The sequence below is a fragment of the Apteryx mantelli genome, chromosome 21 (genome assembly GCF_036417845.1).
Source record: "Apteryx mantelli isolate bAptMan1 chromosome 21, bAptMan1.hap1, whole genome shotgun sequence".
Taxonomy (NCBI): Eukaryota; Metazoa; Chordata; class Aves; order Apterygiformes; family Apterygidae; genus Apteryx; species Apteryx mantelli.
In genome coordinates, this window is record NC_089998.1 from 627,200 (window position 1) to 647,500 (window position 20,301).

The window sequence follows — 20,301 nt, forward strand, 5'->3', positions numbered from 1 at the left end:
AGCGGAGCAGCCAGCTCCACATCAGCTCAGATGGGATGCCTGGGGATTTGTTCACAACTGGCCATATCTTTCGCTCTCTCTTACTCACACCAGCAGCAGCAGGGAGCACTGCTGGGCATTTCTTGATCGTCTGCAAGCTCACAGCTTGTTGTTCGCAGCATTTTGTTACAGCTTCGTGTTCTTGTGGCTGTTCTGCAGCAGGGGTTATGGGAAAAGGGACCAACGAAGAAGCTGCCGGTCGGGCTCTAACGAAGGTACTCACGTGGAGAAGCGGCCCCAGCAGCGCAAGAGGATGAGGGCAGCTGACAAAGGGTTACGGAGTCCGAATGGGTGAAACGGCACGTGCAGAGCGGGGTGGTGCAGCGCAGGGAGGGCGGCCACCGCGGGCCGAGCCGCGGGACGTGCTCCAGGCGCGCTGCGTGCCGGGCCTCGCGTCCCGCTCAGTAGTATGCGTGCACCCGCCGCTCCGCCGTCCCGCTCCGCCGTCGGCCGCCGGGCTCACGACTGCGGGAGCTGCTGGCACCTGGTGGGGCTGGGCGGCAGCCGGGCAGCGGCGCTCTGCTCCGTCCTGAAGCTGTAGTCGTACTAGAGAGCAAAACAAACAGGACAAACACATGTGACAGCGGCCCGAAAGCAGCCCGGACCGGGGCACGCGGCAGGCCTGTGCCCAGGCGGAGAGCGCTGCCTGCGTGGCTGCACAAACACCCCTCCTTTCCCACCAGCGTCCCCGCGCCCTGCCCTGGCGCCCTCCCTGCTGCACGTCCCCGCGCGGGTGGGCTTGTGCCGCTACGCAAGGCGTGGGATGCTCCAAGCCCCAGCACACGGCTCCTGGCCGGAGCAGCCGCCGCTAGCTACAGGCGGCGATGCGGCTAACGCGCCCGCTGCCAAAGGAAGCAGCTGGGTGACCCAGGGTGCCATGCTCCTCTCGTTCGCCTCCTGCAACCGGTTTTGTTCTAGGGAACACTATCCTCCAAAGGGAATAAACGGGAAGCAGTCCTTATTCACTGCACACATCGTCCCACTAGTGCTTTCAAACAATGGCTCAAAGGCAGGCTGCCAGGGCGATGTTCATGGGACACATGCAACAACCTGAAAAACGAGATAAAAAGTAGGCCTGGAAGGACCTGGAGATGGGATCTCATCCACCCCCTGCCCAAAGGCAGGACCACACCAGCATGGGCACGGTGGCACTGCCTAACCCTTTCCTAAAGACCTCCAGCAGGAGACCAGTAATGATCTCACATCAGATTAGTTCCTCTTCCCTAAATTCTAGTGTTAAGATAAACATGACCATGCTCATCCTCTGCAGGGACAGAACGATTGGCCTGTTCAGGTCTCTCTTACACAAGCCTGCACCATTTTAATTAAAATTGCTTTGGCAAAGTGGGTGCAGATCCCTACACACATATTTTTTGGCCCAAATGTGGCTTAGTTCAGTTTAGTTTTGGCCTGCTCTTGATACATTTAAGCTAACCCAGAACAAACCTGGTTTAAAAAAATAACAAGAGCATCCATGCACACAGTGCCAAAAGCTAGCGGAGGACAGACCCGGCCGTGCGACAGGACGCCGTGCCCCTCCTGGGCAGGAACGGCTGTGATGGGAGGGTTATGCCATCGTGCAGTTCGCCCCTCCAAGGAGGTCTGCACCCATTGCATGATGCTGCACCCTTCCCTTTGCAGGAATCCCTCTTTAGAAGTGCCGGCCGGCTGCAGGAGAAGTGACCCCGCTCCCCCGAGTGCTGGGAGCAGCCTGCAGCGGTCAGAGCGGTCATGCTGGACATCCCTGCTGGTGGTCGGACATCCCTGCAGCCGGCTCCGGCGCCGCACTGCGCCGTGAGCGCCGTAGCACTGCCATCTCGTGGCACGTCGTCGGCCACGCTCGGCATGGACCCAAGCGCTCAGGGAGGCTGGTGATGGGCACTGCACGGCCAGGGTGTCCTGACCCTCCGCAGCAGCTTCCAGGAGAGGCTCTTGGGGAACAGTAATTCCAAGGCAGAGGAATGCACTGGGGAGCCACCGGCTCCCACGGGAGGGCACCTCGCTGAGGCCGTGCAGACGATGGTAGTGCTCTACTCTTGCGCCTAGCAGCTGGGCTCAAATACCCCTACCGTAACAGCAGCATCCATGCTGCAACCCTTCCTGCAGAGCTGCATGAAGGCAAGGTGCTTCTCCTGGAGAGAAGAGCTGGGTCTGCTCTTCCATCCAGCTCCCAGCAGTTGGCCTGGGCTTGGCCTTTTCTGTTACCGTCTTAGACAGGGCTAACACCGAAGCCTTCTCCCCGTCCCGTAGGCACCGCATGCCGAGCAGTGGTGCGAGCAGGGCCACGGCGGCACCCTCAGCAGTTACTACCAAGGTGTCGCGCTGCCAGGACCAATGTGGACCTGCTCTTCCTGAAACTGCTGAGCCCAGAGCACCTGGGGACAACACTGCCAGCAGAAAGAGCTCTGAGGAGGCTCCCCCGTGGGACCCCACCTACAGAGACCCCAGGCAGGAGACGCCCACAGCCCAGGGCAGCAGACATCACGCTTTTCGGTCATGTCACCACTCCTACCTGCTTGCATCGGGGTGGGAACAAAGCTGAGGAGGTGCTGCCTCCCCCGGCCAGGGCTCGCTCCCCGTGCCGTGGGGCCAGGCCAGCGCCAGCCCCAGGCTCCCCAGCCTGCAGGCTGCCAGGACGAGCGTGCCCGCCGCAGGCAGCGGCTGCAGAGGGGAAACTGAGGCACTGAGGGAGCGGTGCCTCGTGCAAGGGCGGCAGTGGCGGAGCAGGGAGCGGGGCACGGCGCTGGTCCCCGTCCCCAAGGCAGGGTGGCTGGACCCTGATGGAGCTCAGGTGTGGCAAACAGGCTCTTTGCTCAGTGCAATAAGGAACTGCGGCACTAGAGGGTGCTCAGTGACCGTAGGTTGTCGGATGCTAAAGCATCTTTAAAGTTAACATTTACTTTTCTGTACTCTCTCTGTTTTTTATTTAATACACGAAATATCAGACTAAGAATTTTTTGCTGCCTAGATAACTGAGGACTGGGTATCGATGAAAGACATACAGAACTTCTATTTTGTTAACTCTATTAAAAAAAACGTATAGTGCACACTTCACTTCTAGTGTAAACCATGCAAAGAGGATATGTCAAGAAGTCATCTTTTTCAAGACTGCCTTTTAATTGGCAAACATGTCTTCATTAATTTTACCTCAATGTCATGATGTCACAGCTAGCAGTACCAGCCCCAAGCTAAATAAGCAATAAGCCTCATTTTTCAACACACAAACACATAAAGATGTCAGCTCAAACTGTTTACTAATTAACACTTAAAAAGACACAAATTAGATATGCGTGGCTAAGAGCAATTATAATCAAGACGAATTTCTCTAGTCATTTGGGAACTGAAAAAAATGCCTAATTGCTGGAACCAATGTTTTAAAAACTGAAATCATGCCAGTTAGCAAATATGTTCATTTAAAGAACATTTCATGTGACTACACTCTGGAGAATTGACTACAAACATGAGAACAAGGAAAAATATTTCTGTATAAAATTAAAATTTTAAGCTCTTTTAGATTTACAACTTCTTCATTAAATATATTTGCAAAGAGCAGCCTATGAAAACTTGTAGCAATTAAGTGGTTAAATGAACTGCCTTCCTTGTCAATTTAAAAAGAATGATTAATATTAGATTCTCACTTTACTAATTAGAATCTCTGCAGACTTGTAGCCGAACACCAAGTTAAAATGAAGACTTGGTGCGTTCTGTCAAAGTCCCACGCTGGAGAAGCGCAGGAGGCCTGCAGACGGGTCTGACAGCGACCTGCGCTGCCGAACGGGACTGGCGCTTGGCAGAGCCCACCAACACGCTGCTCCAGCCGCAGCGCGGTGCTCCAGCTGTGAGCCGCCCCTGCCCTTTCCAGCACAGCGTGCACCGCTCTCCCACTACGCGAGATTTTCACTTGCTGAGACATTGCCACAGCACAGAGGACCAGCAAGCACAAAATCCCCTGCAACCCTGGAGGACAGACAGCAGAGCTGCTGCAGAGCATCTACTCCTGTCTCTGCCGCATGTCCAGCTAAGCGACCTTGGGCAAACTATGCCCTCAGCTTTAACCCTTCTCTACCCTACGCAGTGTCTGCGCCTGCTATAATGAGATGCTGACTTCAGACGCCGCCTGAATGTGCAATACAGGATTTGCATCTATTTTTTACTGATTTTCCTGAAAGGGTGGAGTCCCTTAATTTGGCTCACTTCACAACTTGGAGGATGGGAACATACATCTGCAAATGTGGTGACAGAGAATAATAACTCTTGGAATTCTTTGGGAATATTTTTTGCAAGGCATCTAGCTCCAGGGAAAATGTTCTTGCTGCTTTGGAAATCCAGAAGATTTGCTGTAATGGTGCTATTGCTTGCAAGGGAAATAAAGCCATACAGAAATTCACAATATTTATATGCATAGCTATCTATGTGCAGACAAGATGCTTCATCAAGGAATATGGGCTGCATAATTATACTTTTCATTACTCTGAAACACACACAGCCTGTAATGGAATAGGAGGGTGTGGGGAGAACTGGCAGGTATCAACAACTCCTTTCATGGCCACATAAATAAATCTGATACCTGCGTTTCAGCATTCAGCAGGCCTGCGAGGGGCACAATGAAAGGGCTATACCATCCACGACTCCACAGCAGTGCTGCCCAGACCTCTCTCCAACCCCCGATGATGCGGTGAGGGCTGCAGCGTGGCGCATGGAAATCTAACGCGACCTGACACTTCCACTCCAGCAGAACAAACCCTGCTGCCCCCATGGACAATTCCCAGCAACACGCAGGGAAAAGGGCTGAGGGTCTGAAGCTCTTCTGACACACCAGGGCTCCTCACCGCCCTCTGGGCAATCCCAGACAGACGTACTGGCACGCAGGCCGTGCCCGAGGCAAGCCAGGCTGCTTCTGTCAGGGATTTCCTGAATCAGGCAGCATCTGTAGAGCTACTGTCACTGCTCCAGTTGGGCTGCTGGATGTCTGGAAATCTTTGGCAACTGACCAGCTTCTTTTTCCGCTCTGACAAAATTTCCAGGCAGGAAAAGAGGATAGATTTAGGAAAAATCAGGGTATCCTGCAGCCTTCGGATATGTTGTTTTCCACCAAGGGTCTATGCCAGGTCCTCTGAGTTGATGGTTCCCCGGCTATGGTCCCATAACCTGCCCTAAGTACACCTACCTCAGCTTTGCCACTCATGTACGGTCCTGTAATCTTCCATGATGCCTGCCTGCCATTCCCCAAGGGGGAGAAATGAGTGACACAGACACACGTCACAGACACTAAGATTTGCCCTGCCTGGACACGGACTTCTATGAGAAAGGAGGAACATGGAGCTGTTGAAGGCAGTCCTGCCTAACCTATCCAGCTGCATCAGGAGTACATCTAGCACTCACCCTGAAACTAAGTTATCCCTGAAGACTTCCTAGCTTAAAGATTAAGTCCTTTTCATCATGGAAATAAACAGAGGAATTCCTAACTTCCCCCCAAACAAGTGTGAAATGGATGAGTTTTGCTTTTACATGCAGATCACAGCTGACTTTAACATTTGCGTTCCATTTGGCGACCCATAACAACTGGAACCTAAAAGTGCAGAGACCACTTTTCTATGTTTGCCATGACAGGCTTGGAAGTTTTACTATGCTGTATTCTTACTCTTCGACTTTAATACAGCTGTCTTCATAACATATGTTTGTAACCAAAGATGCCCAAAAGAAACACATACGACTAATAAGAGGTCAATTTTCTTCACGGTCTTAGACATTCACCTCGAAGGAAGCTGTTCCTGAGCAGGTGGCTACTTAGCATCTTGCAGCCCAAGCCTTGCACATGCCAAAATGTTCCTCTGGGAACATATGAGCTACCTGTTGTGGTAGATCATGCTCAGTTTGGCTCTAGTCTCCTGTCTCTTCCCTGAAGGACTCATGTTTACTAAAAATTCACACTGCTTTTCCTGGTAACAAGTTACACTCACCGTCAAACCGAAAGATTATGATGTAGTTTACCTTACACCACTTAATCAAGTTCAATTGTTTCCCAAGCTATGAGGCAACCTAACACAAACAGTGCCCTACTGGTTACAAACACGTTTTGTTAATAAATGAGGAAAAAAAAGTTTAAATAAAAGAGACATCTGGAATTAAATGGAGGGCAGACAACTTCATCATTAGATTCAATGTTTAAAGCCTCTTTATCTGACACAAAGCACAGAGGACATCTGTAATTCCAAGTTTACTGTTTGACTTAACTTAATGTTGACTTTATCCATCATCAGTGACTTGGGAAAGACAAGTGAGACCTTTTCCACAAGGAAGGGAATCCTGCAACTAAATGAACACAGATCTCATGATGATTTTGCTTAGAGTATGGCTGGGTACTTACCTCCTTTTCGATTTCTGCTAGAGTTTTGATTGTGATGCCCAAGAGATCAACTGGCTGCATCTGGTGAAAAAAAGAAACATAGAAATGTCAAATTCAGGGGTTTTTTTTGTTTTGATTAAGTCAACAAATACTCTATCATCAGAGATTTAGAGGCACCATCTGTAAACAAATGCATAATCCTGTTTCTCAGTCCACCACAAGAGTGTAAGAAGCGGAAGGCGGTCTAGGGATAACAGCTCTAATGCCTGTCTCCCTGACTGGGGACAGCTGACACTCATCACAGTGTCACCTTAAACAGGTAAATCTTTAGCCATCTCCCTGCAACAGGACGGCTGTTACTGAGACATACTTTGCAGCACCCTATGGATTTCACATGGCCATAGCATGCAAGCGTGAGAGGCCCCGGCTGCGGAAAGCCCTGACCAAACTGACCATGCGGTGGCAATGCTGTCTAAAGAATCTGAAGGGAGGATTAGCATGACCTAATCTCTCTGCATTTGTCCTAGCAGCAGGGGACTTCAGCTTTCTGGGAACACAAGTCAGCCCGTAAACAACCCTTTCCAGAAAGCAATGGCTGTGAAAAACTGCATCCCACTGTATATGCAGGTTCTGTAAGTAAAAAGGAATGCGCAAAGCAGGAGCAAGATGTGAAAAATCAGATTCATCAGATAGGTCTGTGTTTGCTGTAATAGCCTCTTGTAAATTGATTTTTAAAGAGATATTGTTTTAGGGACTGGATGGATTAGGGGGCTGGTAATGGGATGTTGAGCCTTTGAGCTCTGGATCACCATCTTAAATTAGTGCTGGGCTGCCGATGCTCAGAAGTCATTCTGACTCGGTATTAGGGTTTCTGTTCCTGTGGGAGCGAAGCGTGCCCTTGCCCCAGGACATCGGTGGGACGCTCTGCTGGCAGACGAGCCGAACGGGCACGACAGGCACCTTCCTCGCTGGCTCCCCTGCGCCGCCTCGCACCCGCAGCACAGGGAGCTGCCTTCAGCGGGGCACCCCGAGCACCCAAAACTCTTCACCAGGACTAAACTCACGCAGAAATATGCTGCGCAGGGGGAAAAAAGCCTGTTTTGCTGCTGCACTTGAGACACTTTGGCTCATATAACCTCTCAAGCCAGAGGGCAACAGGAATGCTCAAATCATTTTTCTATCCATGTTTGTGTTTTCTGGAACCCAGCAGAGGTCCAGCTGTTGTATCATTAGGACATAACAACCTCTCTAAACTTTCTAGCCTGGAATTGGTAAACAGGACAGCACAGCCTCGCTCCACAGAGACTGGATTTCTGCCAGCGTAGCCATGGCAACCCCACTAAGTTGGGTCAGCTAAAGTTACTTGCACTCCACGTGCAAAATCACCAGCATTTTTCAAGATTAAGCAGCTCCCTGGAAGACTGGGGTGATGCCAACTGCACTTGGTTAGCGCAGAGACGACCCCAGGAGCCCCAGTTTTTCTGGGACGTGCCCAGCGGCGCGTGCAGCTACCGAGGATGTTCTGGCCATCGGTCCGAGCAGAGAAACGGCTGGACACCCGGGGCCGCTCTCCGCTATGCCCCGGAGAGCACGGAGGGGACCCCGAGCCCTGCGGCCGTCCTTCAGTGCTGGTGACCACCTTGTCACTGCCACTGCCTTGAAATCCTGGGATACCAAACGGGAGCCTTAGGGTTGGCAATGCTACACTATCTCTACAGTGGGCTAAATTTAGGAGATCCACTTATCTGCTGCTTTGTTTAGAGCATGCATCTACAGTAAGGGATTACAAATATATCCAGCACCCAGAGTCACTTGGCCATTCCTGTTTTTGGTGGTGATAAAAGTTTCATCTCCTGGGAGAATTCAGTTTTAGAAATCATCAGGTAAAAGCCATTCGCACCCAACAAGAAAGTTTTCTGAAGCGCAGCCTTGGGTCATGTCGGGCACAGGTATCAATTACACCCACAAAAGAGGAATTTCAGACCCTGGAAGAACAGCGAAGGTCACTCACCCCTTCAGGAGCACAGGCAAACTTCTCTGAAATCATAAAAGGCACTCCGTCCATTGCTGAAAGGGACAGAACGAGCAGACACGTCACACTTCCGGCTGCTTTCCGCGATGCCGCAGCACGCGCTCACAGCGGCACAGCACATACGCGCCACATTGACATTTGATTGATACCTCTTGGAAGTTATTTCCAGCCTTTCCTCCCTTAAACCTCCCAGTGGTTTCTGTCTGTTCAAGACACAGCTGGGTTAGCCCCTACCAAGCCAGGAATTCGATGAACACCCCCCCACTCCACCCATATATTTTTTTTATGGTCTCAGTTTTGAGAATCTGTTTCCAATTTGGTCCAGCCCCCAAATAGGACAGTATTTGAAGCTGAAAACAAATACAAACAGTTTGAAAGTACAGGCATCTATTTGCCACTACTATATAGAGCAACTGGAGCTAACTTGGTTTCCTAGCAAGCAAATAAGGAAAACACTTGGTTCAGATAACTTTCACCTCCTCAAATACAAAGCGGTAAGTGCTATTGCCTTGGTAGATTAAGGAATAGTCACAGCACTAGTGATAATGTAATCTCTTAAACCTGGAGACAAACACCTTCCAGCGCCTGTCCACCACCAACGAAAACTAAATAGCAAACAACGGAGCACACGCGTAAAATGCTAACCACATCTGGAGGACGGAAAGCAATGAAGTATGAAGACAGACACAAGGACATGACTGTACATGGCGCAGCCTCATGTCACAGTGCCAGGCGCTCTGCTTGCAACACAACCTTAATGATATTGAGGGGATTTTTTGCATTTATATTACCTTGTGTATTCTTCTTACATAGCGTAGCAACGTTTAGTGTTCTTTGTCTTGCTATTACTATCTAGGAAACGTCACAGAATGCCTCCCGTAAGACATGTCAGTACAGGTGAGCCACTTTATTTTTAAAACAGGTATCTCAGCAATTTCCACACAAGACTGAAAAGGGCACACTTCCAAGGTAGTGTGCAGTCCTGAATACATCCATTTTACTTCAGTTATACCCTTAACATTTTAACTCTTTAACTTTCAGCTCTGAAAAAAATAAAAACTTCAAACTAGACCAAGTTTAACCCCTGAAATGCCCTCAGGTAATCTCCAAATAGGCTTTTCTTTCACAAAGCATCTGCCCCCACCCTGCATTTCTTTGCTTGCTGCTTTGCAATTTCCATTAGCACTCAGCAAGTTACCATGTTAGTGATTTAACAAAGGTTATTTAAGAATACATTTTACATTAGCTTTGGATATTTTTGACTTAAAAAAAAAAAATACACTGGAGTCATTTCATTATCAAAGGTGCTATGTGGCAGCCACAAAGTTACATGAAACAAAAGGAAACAGATGAAAAGCAGCATCACAAAATCCAGGAAGTTTTGAACCTGAAAGACCATCTGCATTTGTTATCCCGACAGAAACCTGCTTTGATCAGTCACACACTGGCTTTTGTAAAGCAATTTAAAGAAAAAGTCCCAAGGAGCTTGCATGTGCCCCCCAGCCCGGCGCCGCCGGCGGGGATGCGGCGGCAGGGCCCGGGGTCCCCCAGCACTTCAGTCCTCCCAGAGCACAAAAGTGCAGAGCAAAGCAGCAGATGAAAGCAGGGTGTGCCAAAGGCTCAGCAGCGCAATTAGCACTCTCCTAAACAAACGAGCTTCAACAGAGCTGTAATTAAGCAGGGCTGTAATTAAGTATATGCCCTTTATCATAACGATCATGCTTAAAAATGGCATGATGCATGGAAGTGTGTTATTAATGCTGCAATCCCAAAGCGAACGGAGCGTGCATAGGAACTGGTGTGTCAGGCCCGTCACCAGGCTGCTTGTAAAATGCATTAAAGGGAAAAATCAGAAAACAACAAGCTCATTCAACAGTTCTTTTCATAGCCGGGCACTAGGAGTCAACAGGATTTAAATACCCACCAATTCAGAAAACTTTACACAAATAAAGCACGAAGCTGTCATTGCCTGCTCCATCCACCAGCCTCACACAGTGCCAGGGAGGGAGGAAGGACGTTTTCCTGCCAGCCACAGCACCCGTGTTTGTGGCAAGGCTCAGCTACTCAGAGACTGCTGTGCTAGTCTGCATAATGAGAAATGTTTCGGCACAAAACTGGCTGAAGGTGGGCTGCTCCGCCGCAAAGCGGTGGGAACCCATCTGAAAAATGCGAGGAGCGACAGCTCATACCCTTAGCTTTAGTTCAAAGCTGATCTGTGTCCCAAGCCAAAGCAAATACTCCAAAGGACATCCCCAAAGATTCACGCACCTCACCCTCCAAGATATGAATGCGGTCACTCCAACATCTGACACAGGAAGAGATTCAAAATCACTGTTAGCTAAAAAGTCTGGTTTTGTTTTTAAGTCTAATACCATGTTTGCAACTTCAAGGGTGAAGCACCAAACTTCCTCATAAGAGTATACATCCAAAATGGTTACCAAGAAGATTAATAAACACAATAACAACTAGTTCCTCCATAATATTGAACCATTTTCAAATACCGTTAACTTTTATATCTTGTGGACAAGAATCTTTGCTACGCTAAGCCTTTCCTCAAGTTCAGAGCGTGCTTAGCATGCACGCTATGCAACACACTAGTCTGAACAAAAAACGGCTGCAGCAATGCGTTTTGCTGGGATCGTCCTGGGTATATATATATATGTACTGTATTTATATATATATACACACACACACACATATATACACCATGTATAAATAAATAAATAAATAAATATGTCCTCTCCGTATTTCTCTGTCGAAACCAGGTTGCGCACGCTGTAATGCTGGGGCAACATGCAGGGCAAGTCAATGCTCGGTGCGCACATGGGTCACACCATAAAGTACTCCCTCACTGCACACCCGAATCGCCTTCAGCTTGCAGAAGAGGGAAATATTTAACTCTGGGAAACTGTCTCCAGTGCGGAGTGTCAGCAGAAGGAAAGAGCTCCATCGCTGCACCTGCGATCTGCTCAGCGGTGTCCAGCACCAGCGCGCAGACGTGGGTGCCCTCGCTCCCAGAGCATACCCTGAGATGGCGTGTGATTTACAGCAGCTAGTTAATTTTATAATAAAGTTAAATGAAACCAGAACTGTAGGAGGCTTTTAATTCTACGTCCCTTGTTCTGATGTTGTGCTGTAAATAATCATCCTCATCAGCCTCCGATTCCTTCCCCTCCCCATTGCTTTTCAGAAACTCCTGGCAATCGCTGATGGGAAAGTGCTGTGCTGAGATTCTGCCCGGCATTAACATTCTCACGGGCATTTCAAAACTTACCAGCGACGCTTGGGCCTGGAGCTTCAGTGCTTGTGTTAATTTGGCCCAAAGCTGTTCAATGTTCATTAATGCCAATCTGCGCTACTTTCAAGACCAGCGGACAGTAACATAAAGGAATAAAAGGAAGTGGTGCTGATGAACGGCAAAGTAAAAGTCTCTTTCCAAAGGTAGAACATACTGATTCAGAACAAAAAAGGTGGGAAAGATCCAATTTTTATAGCATTACTACAAGCAGCATCACTCATACCCTCACATGAGTAAGATCATGTAATAATGTATATGTCTTAACATCTTTAAAAGGTTATAATTTTAAAATAATTTTAAAGACCTATAAAACACACCTTGCATGTTTCACTTAAACGCCTCTCAAATAAGCAGGCAAAGCTTTTCTTCCACTTTTTTTTTTTTTTTTTTTAAACATAGTTTGAGGCATTTGGGCTTCTGTGGCACACGTATGCCTTTCGTGAACCTGCATCTGCCACAAAGTGCCCACCTCAGTGCGCCCTCCCTCCACAACCACGCGCTCACACAAGTTAAAACAGAGGCAGAGGCAGCACAGCCTGTGAGGACACTCCTCATTTCAAAGGGTATTAAAATTTCTCATTGAGATATTAGCTTTTGCCCTTGCCATATTTTGCGCTGGGAGAGCTGCTTGCTCTGCCAGGGCACGCGCAGGTCGCCTGCGCCTCCTTGGCTAACCACTGTCAATACCTGCCTGGAAGGGTGTCAAGTAACAGCTTCCACACGTCAGTCACCGGCGGCCTTCTGTTCATTTCAACTCATGAGCAGCAGAAGAGAAGATCTAACAAATTACAAGTGTCAGCCAAACACTAAGAATGCATTAATACCCAGGACTCCTGGATGCAACCGCTGCAGCCCTCAGCGCCGCGCGCACAAAACAGACCCAACACCAAGCCTCGGTCTGTACCGAGGGAAGAAACCACCAAGGCCTTGGAGGCGGTTTTGGAGAGAGGCTGCCCAGCTCACCGCGTTGACCGCTTCGAGCGGCAGACGGTGATGCCCCCACGGGACACGCGCTACCAGCAGCCGGCGGGCAGCTCCGAGCTGCCATCCGGTGGGATCAGATCCGCGGCAAAGCACTGCCACCTGAAAGAGACTCCTTGCCCGTTATCAAAATCATGCTGAACACAGTAAAAACCTCGCCAATCGGGGGCACGACATGGCACGTGCGGTCCCGCGCCGCCTCCTGCCCCGCCGCGGTCCAGGTCCAACCTGAGCGACGGGAGCAGGCGCGGGAGCGCGACAACACGGGCCACGCGTGTCACACGGGAAAGCAGCAAAGTCCCGCAGACTCTCCGGGTAAAAAAGGCTCCTTAATGACAAAGGTCAGCAGAAGGGCCTGAAAGAAACATCTTTCTCGGGTCCCTCCGTGAAGCAGTAGCAGAGCTCAAGCAATTCTGTTTCATAGCCACGTGCATTACTCTGATGGGGGGAAAGCTCCCCCCAGCCCTCGCGGTGCTTCTGCTCCCGGGGCTTCGAGAGCACCGTTACTGTAACGTGGGATTTGAACGCAGAGAACGTACGATGTAGGAAAGGAAAGACAGCGGTTTCCTCCCCTCCATGTAATTACATCTACAGCATCTGCAACAGATTAGGGAAGCGCCTGCACTGTTCTCTCTCAAAATGGAAAAAAACAAAAAGGGATTTCAGAAAGAAGAATATTTTCAATGGCTGTTTATTGTCTCTGAGGAGCAGCTCCTCCCTGAGGGTCACATCCAATTAGTTCACTCACTGGAATTAGAAAGAAGAGTTAAAAGGAGCCAAAAGCCAAACTCCACTCCTCTAAAATCCAAGCGCACAGGAGTGAGTTCCCTGGTAAGCAGGCAGCTGAAAGGAGACCAGATCAACACTCCTTAGCTGATGCACCGATCTTTACTGGGTTGCCACTTCTTCATTACAAATTACTAATATTTACTATTAACCTTTAAAGGGCATGCCACAAAACTATGCTCTATAAATACAACTTGTTAGCTCACTTAGAAATTCTCTCTTTAATATGAAGAAAGTACCGTCATCCTCCTCTCAGCATACGATAGATGCTGCCTTCTGTGCTGTAGGCTCCAACTGAATCTCAGTTGTCAAATTAGTAATTCATCTTTCTAGAATAACTGTATTTTTAGCAAAGCTACCAGATTTAAATAATCAGACCTGCCAATGCTACCCTAATTTAAACATGCTGACGAACTTTCATAGGCAGCATCAGCTAACATAATGAGTTTCTGGATGACAAAGAACTTAAGACTATAGTTCTCTACACTACCCAGTATAATAAGCACTTGTTCTTTCCTACAATGTGCACATAAAAGAGGAATCTAAATAATAATTGCTGTAATTATCTTGAAAAATATGTGGTGATTAATGGTGATTATGAAAATCTGTATAATTGTTCATTGAAATCTCCAATGATCAGATGCTTTCTTGAAACAGCCATTAATGAAGAACTTAAGAACACAAAAAGCATCAAAACTCAAGCCAAGCTTCTGACCGTTTGAAGCGTGGCAAGGATATGATTTCAAATACACTAGGCTCAGTTTTAACCCCTCCTATGAACTCTCCTCAAGAGGTTTTAAGATGTCCATGATGTGATGCATATGTCATTGTGGTTCAAAGCACGAAGTTCAACCTGTTATTTATGCAAATAATTAATTACTCTTGTACCCAACTAGCAGTTTGTCATGACACATTAATGACTTGATAGACTTCTGTGAACTAGTGAACACAGGACAGCAGAGCGCTTTTATCGTCATTTAATTTAAAAACGATCCTGTGTGAAATTATCTAGTCGTGAGTGATGGAAGCATAAAGAACAGACTCAGCAAAGCTTCTTTTGGATCATTGCTTTATTAATGGTAACGTCAGGGAAATGAAAAATGCTAACATTGTCATATTTAGCTCCTGGGTATAGATGAATAGCTGCCTCAGTGCTTGGCGGGTTCAGTTTGCACACTGCAGTGAGCGCTAATTCTTCACACCACTATTGTGGGGATACACAGCCATGGAAGAGTTTATATACCTCAACTCCCAAGGAAATAACAGCTGTTTCTGCATTTAAATTCTCACCATAAGCTTTTATAGCTTTGAATTTCTTTACTGCTATTTTTGCATGGCCTTTTACACTTGAATTTTCAATTGCTGATATTAAAAACAAATAAATAAGTGCCTTGCAAAACCTTCCCCTGTATTGCTTTGAAAATTAAGCATTGCTAATCCAAAAGAAAAAAAAAAAGATATGCTATTGCCACCTTTAAAATTCAAATGATCTTAGATTTTAGAAATAGCTTTCTGTAATATTGGAAAAGTCTTCAGATTTTCCCCAGACCTGAAATGCTAGCAGAGTGTTTATGTTTCACCAAGATGAGCATCTCGTAAAACAGCCTAAAACAATATCATAAAAACAGCAAAGCTCACCTGTTTAGAGAAAACTTAATTTTCAGCTAAATGACACCAGAGGAAATAATGTCTCCACTGTTTTCATCAGGAGCTTGGAAATATGCAAGAATAAGGGCGGGCTGGGCACAGACTACCGGCACTCCAGCGTTCAGACCTGGCAGCTATCCAAACAAACCAACAGAAGCCATTGTTAAATTAAATGAATACACTGAGAATCAGACACTGTACTCTGCGAACACCAAGGGCAAACGCTACAAGACTTTGCTTTCCCATACGAGGCACTACCAGCTTAACACGAAAGCCCAGCCTTGTGAGGGCAGGACACCTCACACCCAGGGCAACGCCGCTCAGGAGAGACCTTCCCAGCAACGCGGCCGCAGCCCGTGTGCAGCCCTGTCCTCCACGGCAAGGAGACAAGAGACAAATCCTGCAGCCAAACATGATGCCATATGTGGGATCAGGGTGTGATTCAGCCATGGAGCCTCTCTGTCACAACTGATTACGCTGGAGATATTTCTCCACCTGGGAACACCCACTCTGCACAGCCGTGACTATTAACTTCGGTAACAAGTAGGCCAGCTACTTTCCAAGGTACAGGATAGGAACTTCTCACTTTCAGAGCGCTTGCAGACTACTGAGACCTAAATATGCCTGCCAAACCTAGCCGGAGGGGAGCAGAGCCTGTCCACCACCTGGAGAAGCACCCGCGGAGGGAGCGGACCCAGCGAGACCCAGACGGGGCCGGGCAGCCCAGCTACTGCAGGAGTGCGCTTGCCCGTGGAGGCAGGTCCACCCAGCCCATCCAACCTGTGTTTGCCCAGCCCGTCCGACCCGCGTCTGCCCAGCCCGGCTGCTCCTGCAAATGATGATGCCAGCAAAGCAAGCAGCCACTTGCGTTGCCACCTGGATCGGTGAAACTAGCTGCACAAATGCCAAGGGGGAGCTGACGAAACGAGACATGTGCCACCCTGCTCTCCAGCGCTTATGCACTATAAGCTCTTCAGACCTACGCGTTGCATATGGAAGAGCCCCTCAGAAACAGGCTCTGAGGCAGACAGCACGAGCGCAATCCCACCCTGTGCTTCATCCCACCCCTCCTGCCTGCCTGCTGCAACTGCTTAAACACTTGCCACACGTTCAGCGTGTGTTTCATCTTCTACAAAGTGCAGAGAGCTTTGGTTCTGATTAGTGCCTCTCTGCTTCCCACTGAGAATCCGCAGAGCGAGCTTAGTGTGCTTTGAGTCTTTATACCAGCTCGTGGAAGATTCTGCAGAACACCTATATAAAAAATGGAAGGAATGTTATGTGATCTCAGTACAGAGGAAAGCTATTCAGAAATATGGAAAACATGTTTTACAACAGTCTGCAATGCATCAAGAGGAAGATGCAAGCTTTTCAAAATAAACCACGCTCTTCATAATGTACAGCTAAGCCTCCTACTTCTGTATTTCTGTACATAGTAATTTAAATAGCAGCCCGAATAGTAAACATGTGTGTGTTCTTTCTGAGCTACTGTGCGCCGAGTCCCAGATGGAGCACCACCACTCTGCATTTTCAAATCACTAATGATAGCAAAACCTCAAGGGGAAAACAAAAGCGAACCCTCCCTGAGAGCGCTTGCCAAATCCTCTGCAATCAGGAACGCCTGCAGTTGTCACAGGCTGCGCTCGCTCCTTTGATTAAGGCACACCCCCACCAAAGGCACGCGCGTATTTTTTTAATAAAGAGAAGTACCCAAATATTAAGAAAATGACCACTGTTTCTTCTGGCGCTTCTCCAGCTTCTTTTGCAGCCCACCAAACCCAGCCCTACTGTAAATAATTTCTCAGACTGGGAGCGGGGGAAAGCACGGTTGCTCCCTAACCCAATCGACTGCCACGACGTGACAAATCAGCGGCAGCCTGACAGTGTCTCCAAGACATATTGCAGTTTACTCTGTGGCTCGGGCTCGCCATCTGTGCCGGCGAGCGCCCGCTGCCCGAGCCCCCGCGCGCTAACGAGGGACGCCGGCCGCGGCGCGCGGGCGGCCTGCCCCATCGCACCGGCTTAACGTGCCGGCGAGCCTCCCGCTGCCCCCGGCCCCTCGCTTCGGAGGGGCTCCCGGAGGAGTGCCGACCGCCCTGGGGCGCCTGTCCGGCGGAGCCGCCGCTCGCCGGCCCCCCGCAACTTCCAGGAGGGCGGCAGGCACTCGGAGGACCTCGCACCCGCGCGAGCTGCGCAAGGAGGAACGACGAACAGCAAAGGCCGCCTGCCTGGAAAACCTCCCCAATTCCAACACCTTGGCGTCACGAACACGGGCGAGACAAAACGACGGTGTTTCGGTGAACCACATGACGTTCAACCTAGAGTCCAGGAGGAGGAGAGGCCGCCCTGGCTTCAGGGAGAAATATTAACAATGAAAGAAGTTTGCAGCTTCTCTGTTTATCTTGAAAGAACATTGATTAAAAAAACAGACATGGATTAAATTTTCATTTTTGCTAATTTGATTGTCAGCCTTGATTTTCTCTATTTCCTGCACAGCTCATGACACAACACAATTAATTCTTTACTGCTAGATCAAGTCACAAAAAGACTTGAGAAAATACTCCTGGTTTTGATTATTTTCTTTTTAAAATAAAGTTAAGGTTAAGTACTGCATGGTAACAGCTAAATAGTACCTCAGTGCTGCGGCTGTATCGGCATCAGAGAACATGGAGAGACTTCAAACAGGCTCTTCAAATTGCAAGTGTTTAGGAGCTCTTGATTTTATTATTTTTTAATAAAATGCCTCCTTTGAAGTCTCCGCACTATACTAAACTTCAAAGATCACACCTAAGCATGTGCTACTTCCAAGCAACAACCCTTAATTAATTAGCCCAGACCAGATACAAAACAGGGTAGGGGTGCTGGACTGTCGAAGAATTTGAGCAGGTCTTAAAGGCCAGCGAGCCCCTCTCGGAGCAACGTGGAGCTGGAGGTGCTCCTTCAGTCGTTACCCGGGGTCTTTGCACTGAAGAGAAACACAGACATTCTTCAATTACTTTCAGCTCTAAATGTAATGATAGACAGACTCCTTGGAACTCATTAAACATGTAATGTCTGTCTGCCGTAGAGACACATGGAGACACAGGTATGCAGCACTTGGTCTTAAGCAAACAGTTGCAAAAAACATATCAGGAAGCGCCCACAATAGCAGCAGTGTTCGCCGACCGGCGGCTGTAAATTTCCCCCTCTTGATGAGAGAAACATCCTGTTGGGTAATGGCTGCTTCCTCCCAGCACTTGTATTTTTTGCACTTCAGTCATTTTCAGCACTACCAGGTTAGGACCTGGGTATATTAAAGAAACACGCTGCATTCTGTTACAATAGCTGGCCCTGGAAGCTTTGATTTTCCTTTGCTGAGACACCCACAGAGGTGTGTTTCTTGTAAAACCGGGGTGGGGGTTCTCACCGCCATTACCATGAAGACGACCTGGGCTGCCTTTGAACGCAAAACCCCTCTCCAGCCCAGGGCCGGTCTCGCCCGGGGAGTCGCGGAGGCTGTCGGTGCCGGGGTGGACCCCGCGGCCGGCGCTGCACGACGGCCAGCTGTGCACCAAGCGGCCGGCGTCGGAGCACTGGGCTCCTCCAGCAGCTGCAGGTGCACACCACCCTCCCGTAGCACCGCTTCCTTTTAAAGGATTCTGTTCTTTTTTTTAAGCATACATAGAGCTTTTTGCTTCCAATAAAGGCAGGGGAGAGCTGACAGATCAGTTGCCCTGCAAGCGTCATGCTTTCCATATCAAGGGCATCCGTAAATATAAACGGAAAGCAGAAACAAATTACGAGCAAGGCTACAAAGGCACTGGGGCTCCCGTCTCCTCTCCGGGGAGCTCACTGATGCCATCATCACAGAATGCCTGCTTCTAAAAATACGTTTTCATACAAGTGATGTAACACTCATCCAACCAAAAAAGCCTTGACAAGGATCCAAGGCAAGGGCGATGCCTGTGCTGCCCGAGAAAACGCTCAGCTGCTGGAAGGCTGTACCACATTCGGGGTGGGAGCAGGAGAGACGGGAGATTTTCCCTCTCCTCCCACAGCCAGGCTGCAGCGCTGCGGCCGGCAGTCCCGGAGCCGCGTGCGCATCCGGCGCCAGGCCCCTTGCTACAGGAGAAGAGATATCCAAACCAGCAATTCAGGATTTGAATTTCCTAATGCAATTTAATTTTTAAGTGTTCAGAGTCATTAGTGGAGCCACATATTTCTATCAGGTAAATTTCATTTGCATATGCAAATTATATCTAAATACACTGCACCATTAATATGATCACTAATTACATAATAATAGTCACCAATCTCCACACAGATCAAACTTACAGTTTTGTAGCTATTAAGGAAATTGTGCTTTGTAATTAAGATAATCCTCATTTCCAGATGCTAATTAACTATATAATAATTAGCTTCTTTTGCTAATGCAAATTAAGTATTTTCATCCTTATTGGTAAAGGAGTTGCTTATCACTTAAAAAAGAGACAACCTAGAAATAATCCCTCCTCCCCTTTAAAGGTGAAAAGGTAACTCCATTTTTATCAGTCTCATTTGCGAATGCAAATTAGCCTTGATTAATCAAGTCACAGATAAATGCACCCATCTCATAGCATGGATGGTCGCCTATAGCTTCTCTCCTACCCTCAAAGGAAAAAGAACATTCACAGCCCACAGAAATATTCCAAACGGGTGCAGCAATTCATCTCCCAGTAAGTGCTTTATTGATTCCCAGCAGCATTTCGGTCTAACACCTTCCACCACTTAGCACCCCACGGCGGGTCTGAAAATCATCCTGCTCCCGGACCGCACCAGCCGAGCTCCCGGCTGCGGAACAGGAGATTCCGGGATGATACTTCGAGGAAACCGTGACAGGGCAGTGGCTTGTTTTATTGAGTCTTCTACGCTCAAAACAGCAGTGAATATAAACTGGCACACTTGCATCGTGACTAATGAGCTCTACCTGCACAAGAACAGACGGCTGACAGCCAGCGAGGCCTACTTGGCAGCATTCGACTTAGGCTGCAACGCATTCATCATCTACTAAACCAATCCACCAGTTCCACACCACCATTTGTCATTAATTATGCTAATCAGCAAACCATTACTCTCTGATGACACCACAGCACTTATTAGCTAGTTATGGCTTTTCAAAAGCACAGCTTATTGTGTATGCAAGTGCTGCGCATACAT

The 20,301-nt window shown here is 48.4% G+C and overlaps 1 protein-coding gene across 6 annotated transcripts in view; it reads right to left on the minus strand.

Moving 5' to 3' along the window:
• Nucleotides 1–434: 434 nt before the first annotated feature.
• Nucleotides 435–20,301, minus strand: part of MVB12B (multivesicular body subunit 12B) — a 73,069-nt gene continuing 53,202 nt past the window's right edge. For 4 of the 6 annotated variants that reach the window (XM_067308836.1, XM_067308838.1, XM_067308832.1 and 1 more), the window contains 2 exons: nt 8,397–8,452; nt 6,279–6,466 (listed from right to left, as the gene is read on the minus strand). In XM_067308836.1, the coding sequence (XP_067164937.1) occupies nt 6,296–6,466; nt 8,397–8,452 (227 nt within the window). In that variant the 3' untranslated portion in view covers nt 6,279–6,295. Of the gene's footprint in view, nt 586–6,278; nt 6,467–8,396; nt 8,453–20,301 lie in introns of those variants that run through there. The other 2 variants (XM_067308833.1, XM_067308840.1) reach the window with 2 other exon arrangements.